At 45.0% G+C, this 5,501-nt stretch overlaps 1 protein-coding gene across 1 annotated transcript in view; it reads right to left on the bottom strand.

Moving 5' to 3' along the window:
• Positions 1-5,238, bottom strand: part of myo3b (myosin IIIB) — a gene marked incomplete at its 5' end in the record, with an annotated part of 190,045 nt that extends 184,807 nt beyond the window's left edge. The window contains one exon of the mRNA XM_063212872.1: positions 5,050-5,238. Within this exon, the coding sequence (XP_063068942.1) occupies positions 5,050-5,238 (189 nt within the window). The remainder of the gene's footprint in view (positions 1-5,049) is intronic.
• Between the last annotated feature and the right edge of the window lie 263 nt (positions 5,239-5,501).

Genomic DNA, 5,501 nt, shown 5'->3' on the forward strand with positions numbered 1-5,501 from the left:
TGTGGTTAAAATGGCTCAACGAAGTGTGAACTTCTGACTTTGTAAAGGACAGTTTGATGTGTAACAATTCACACTGAACGTAAACAAGCAGGGACATGAATGTGAATAAGCATAAGCAGTGCATTTAATCACCTCAATGCGGCTTCAGCTACCTAAACTCAAGTATGTTTCACTACATCATGGAACCAAGGTCTTCCTGTGATGTTTAGTGAATGTATGGAGATGGATGGATAAATAAACACCCATTCCTAATATGACTGATAGATTTTAAGGATGAATGATTGGAGTGAATTATTGAATAGGCTGTTTTTTTTATGATAATAATGTTTTATTTTTATTGCTGTTAGTGTGTTCTTTTAAAAGCCCTTCTAGGGACGGGCATTGGAAAAGAGCATTTGGCTAGAAATGCTATGATGCTTGCTGTTTGGCTGTTATACAACCTGCTTGCATATCTATCTGCCCCTATCAAATAAAACTATATACAGTATCTAATATAAACTAAACTACACGAACCACTAAACTGTGCAGTCCAGACCCAGACTCAAAATTGCAACCTCACCGCAACTCCAGCATGGAAGGGCTGCCAACTCCTTAAGGTATCTTTTTCAGGTGTTGGGTGTTGGTTTCCACACAGAGCTTTGCCAGCTAGAATCTGTTACACTGGCATTGGTAAGCCATAACATTACTCGTCACCTCATCTAGCTGATGCTTTGGTCCAAAGCCACTTACAGTTATTTAGGTACGGGGTGTTGGTTACAGGTGGTGGGGTTATGTACCTTGATCAAGAGCACTTCATCCACTTACAGGTCGGGGTGGGATTTGACCCTGCAACCCACTGAACCCAAAACCAACCAAGCCCTAACCATACGGCCATAGTAGCTGCCAAAGCAACTCACCACACTAGCAAGCATTGTGTTCTGCTTTTACTAATGTTTCACTGCGAGCTGTGATAGCATGTGATTGACACGTGCACTTCTTCAGGAACTGAGGAGATGGTTGTACTGACATTCCTCTAATGTTGGCATCTGCTCCACAAGTAAAGCTCTTAGAGTCAGCAGATCTAACACATGGCTAATCCCTCTCTCACTGCGGGGTGGCATTAAGATCTGAGAACAGTAGGCTGCTTACAGTACAGTATTGGATGCAGGCAGCACAGCGCAGTGCAGCGCGTGGATGATGTAAGAGCTACAGTGTGTGTGAGGATCCGATTCACAGGTGCCAACTGTGTGTGAAGAGTGAAGAGTGAGGCGTGACAGGAGCTGCCAGCAGAGTAGAGCCAGAGAGGTCCTTAAAGTGACACTGCTCCATTTCTGCAAACAGACTCATTTCCCTTCTTCCCTTCAAGTAGCAAGCTGTTGAGTTCAAAACAGCTGAGTGCCTGCGATGCAATGAGCCTGTCTGTCTGTCTGTCTGTCTGTCTGTGTCTGTCTGTCTGTCTGTTGATGTGCTTGTTCACCCGCAGTGTGTTTAAGTCATGTGCAGGGGGCGCCAAATACAATGTCAAGTGCATCTATGGGGACCAGGTAGCCATCTTTCTTGTCAAAGTCTTTGTTTTAAGAAGTTTGAGCAAAGATTTTCAATATGGTAGACCAAGACAAGACAAGTAGTGCGCCACCAATGCAACAAAGTGGGATCAACTCCGATCTGCTAAATGGCCATGACTTTCCCATTGAACTCCATTAAATCTCCTAGCCTGCCAAAGGATTGCAGTTTAGAGCCTTACTAGCCTGATTATCATCAATTTTCAAATCTCTCCGAGACTTGACCTGACCAAGAGCATAACAATTAATTTCCCAAACGGCATAGTTGACCAGCCTCCCTTGGTTTGCTGCTGGTTGTTTGCTTCCCGACAAAGTGGAAGGAGTTCCAGATTTTTCTGGAGCTCAGAAACAATATTTGTATTGCTGCTGGCCAGACTAGAAGCAGTGCTGAAGGTGTTGCGTCACTAGGAGGGCACGGCCTGGCTAGAGCCTTACATCATGTGGATCCCCGGAAAAAACTCCTAATGAATCGCCTCTACCTTATCATTCGTCTCTGGTTTCTGCAACCAATTCAAGTACTGTAGCGTGTTGGGTGCGCTTACATAGCGTATTTCCATAATAAGAATCCAGGGGGAATTATTATCTAAATAAGCCATGTAAATTTCATTGTCTTCTATTTAGGTGTAATTGTGATGTGAGACATCTTAAAGGATGACTATTGCTTACGTTACCCTTGACTTGTCAGAACACGGTGATTCTGCATTTTTTGACTCAGCCCTTTCCAAGATCTGAGCTATTTTAATGGGGGCAAACTTTGTTTACATTAAAAACTTTCTTAACATAGGCCTACTCCAAATATTATCCCAAAAGGTATCGCTGTTTGTTAGTTGTCTGCTGATGTTGCATAACCTTGTTGGATGTTATTGGGAATAAATCAATATGGTTTTTTTTAATGCAAACATATGCCTGCCCCCATTACAGTGACCAGGATCTTGGAAAAGGCTGAAAAAAAACAGAAAAACTCTCAGGTACTGACAAGTCCAGGGTAGAGTGAGCATTACAACTGCATGTCGAAATTGGCAGAAGTTATCCTTTAAGTGAGTGGGGAGATGTGAGTGACCATGAGGAAACCATGGAAACCATGAGGGGCATGTTTAAGACAACTTAAGACATTTGGTAACTTTCTAATAATTACATTATAACTGTGGTAGGTTAATTTGATTGTCTTGTAACTGGTGGAGTAATGTTTCTTGACATAGTATATGTGATAATTGAGAAATACAGGGAGTACACTCACCATACGAAGACAGAAAAGGATAAAAAAGACAGGTCTCTGGCATGAAAGGCATAAAAGCATACGGTACAACCACACAGCGGACGTTGCAAACACAGGCATAGAGGGAAGCGATGATGAAGAGGAGGAAGAGGAAGAATGTGAAAAGGATGATGAAGAGGAAGGAGAAGTGAGGAATAATAGAAACAGGAGGATGAGGAAGATGAAGAAGAGGAGAGGAGGAGAAAGAGGAGGAGAGTGTGGGAGAGGACGAATATGAGGAAGGGAAAGAGGAGGCATAGTAGGGAGGGAAGGAAGGATGATGAAGATGAGAAAACGAAGAAAAATATGAACACGATGAGGGAGGGGAGGAAGAGAAAGAGGAGGAATAGAAGGAAAACAAGGATGAAGAGGAGGTGGAGTAGGAGGAGGAGAAATAGTGAAGAGAGGGTTTGAAAGAGGAGGTTGAGGAAAAGGAGCATAAGTAGGAAGAGGCGGGAGAGGAAGAGGATAATGGTGATGAAGAGGAGGAGGAGGAGGAGGAGGAGGAATATAATGGCAGAGAGGAGGTATGGGCGGAGAAGAGGAAGAATCGGGGGAGAAGAAGAAGAGGAAAACAAAGAGCAGGGTTCCCACTCCATGCCAGACATAAAATTCCATAAAACAGAATTTCCATGAACCTCCCCTAAAACTAAATGCCCAAAATATAAATTAAAGATAAGAATGTCATCTTTTTGTGATAGTCAGTCTCTCAAATTGATATTTTCAACATTTTCGGATTCTATAAGGTTGTAGGAAGTATTTTACACAAAACAAAAGCACAATACTGTTCAAATGCTATGATATTCCCTGATTGCACTTGCAAATTGCTCAAATTCCATGACTTTCCAAGAATGGAAAAACATCTATTGAATTTCCATGATATTCCAGGAATTCCATGATCAGTGGGAACCCTGAAAGGAGGGAAAGGATGAGGAGTAGGGCTGCACGATAATGGAAAAAATCATAATCACGATCATTTTCGTCAAAATCGTAATCACGATTATTGATTTTTTGCAGATTTTTTTGAAAATTATAACAAGATGAAATATAACCAAGAATGAACTATATACGGGATGAGCAAAATAAAATGAATTGTAATAATTATGTAAAGGCAATAGCATGAAACTTAGGTGGACAGATTTCTGGCCAGAAACACCAGCCTGTCAGTATGTTCTGGCTTCAAGGACGCTCTCAAAAGTAGGTCACTATTGCCACGATTAAATCACGATTCAAATTTCGACTTCGATTTCACTAATTTATCACGATATTCGATTATTTTCGATTAATTGTGCAGCCCTAATGAGGAGTGTGGTGAAGAGGAGAGCGAGGAAGAGCAGCAACCGCAGAAAGAAAAGGGGAGGAGGAAGAGGAAGAGGAAGAGACACTTACTCTACCGTGATGGCCGGAGTTCTGGTAGGAGAAATCAAGCAAAGCAGGGATGAAAAATTAAGCCACACACGCGCACGCGCGCACACACGCACGCACGCGTAAGCGCAAGCACGTGTGCGCGCAAGCACACACACACACACAAACACACGAGCGCACGCACTCAAACACTCACACGCACACGTAATAACAAACAAACTCAAACATGTGCACACACTCACACACACACACACACATGCAAGCATGTAAGTAAGCACACACACATATTATCTGCAGAGGATCAAGGAAGCACTAGAATTCCAAGCCAGGCAGTGCAGGTGGGACATGGGACAAGCTTAGCGAAGCAAGACGGGACATGTAGAAGAGAGCACAGAGGAGGGAACTGAGTCTCTGCATGTCTGCATATGCCTGTGTGTGTGTGTGTGTGTGTGTGTGTGTGTGTGTGTGTGTGTGTGTGTGTGTGTGTGTGTGTGTGTGTGTGTGTGTGTGTGTGTGTGTGCGCTCGTGTGTGTGTGTGCGTGTGTGTGTGTGTGTGTGTGTGTGAGTGCGCTCGTGTGTGTGTGTCTGCGTTCGTGCATACGTGCATACGTGCATGCGTGCATCCGTGTGTGTGTGTGTGTGTGTGTGTGTGTGTGTGTGTGTGTGTGTGTGTGTGTGTGTGTGCTCGTATGTGTGTGCGCATGTGTGTGTGCCTGCGTGTGTGCGCATGTGTGTGTGCGTGCGTGCGTGTGTATGCGTAGTGTGTGTGTGTGTGTGTGTGTGTGTGTGTGTGTGTGTGTGTGTGTGTGTGTGGGCATGCATGCATGCGTGCCTGCGTGCCTGCATTTGTGTGTGTGTGTGCGTGTGTGTACACGTCGTGCATCTTACGTTGATGGGGTCGAGCACTTTGACAGCGGCCTGGCTGCCATCTTTGCGGCTGTTGACCTTGTAGACTTTGCCGTAGGTGCCTTTGCCGATGGTCTCTACGATGTCCCACTCTGACGAGGGGTCCGCCAGAGACTCCAGCCCAATCATGCTCGACTTATACGGGTACAGACCATACAGACTCCGACTGAGGAGAGGAGAGGAGAGGAGGGGAGAGGAAAGAACATGGGAGAAGGAGAGGAGAGGAGAGGAGAGGAGAGGAGAAGAGAAGAGAGGAGAGGAGAGGAGAGAAGAGGAGAGAAGAGGAGAGAAGAGAAGAGGAGAGGGGAGGAGAGGGGAGGAGAGGCGAGGACATGGGAGAAGGAGAGGGGAAGAGGAGAGGGGGAAGGGGAGAGGGGAGGAGTGGACAGGAGAGGAGGAGAGAAGGTGAGGAGAGGAGAGGAGAGGAGAGGAGA

This window comes from Engraulis encrasicolus, chromosome 13 (assembly GCF_034702125.1).
Source record: "Engraulis encrasicolus isolate BLACKSEA-1 chromosome 13, IST_EnEncr_1.0, whole genome shotgun sequence".
In the NCBI taxonomy this organism is placed as follows: domain Eukaryota; kingdom Metazoa; phylum Chordata; class Actinopteri; order Clupeiformes; family Engraulidae; genus Engraulis; species Engraulis encrasicolus.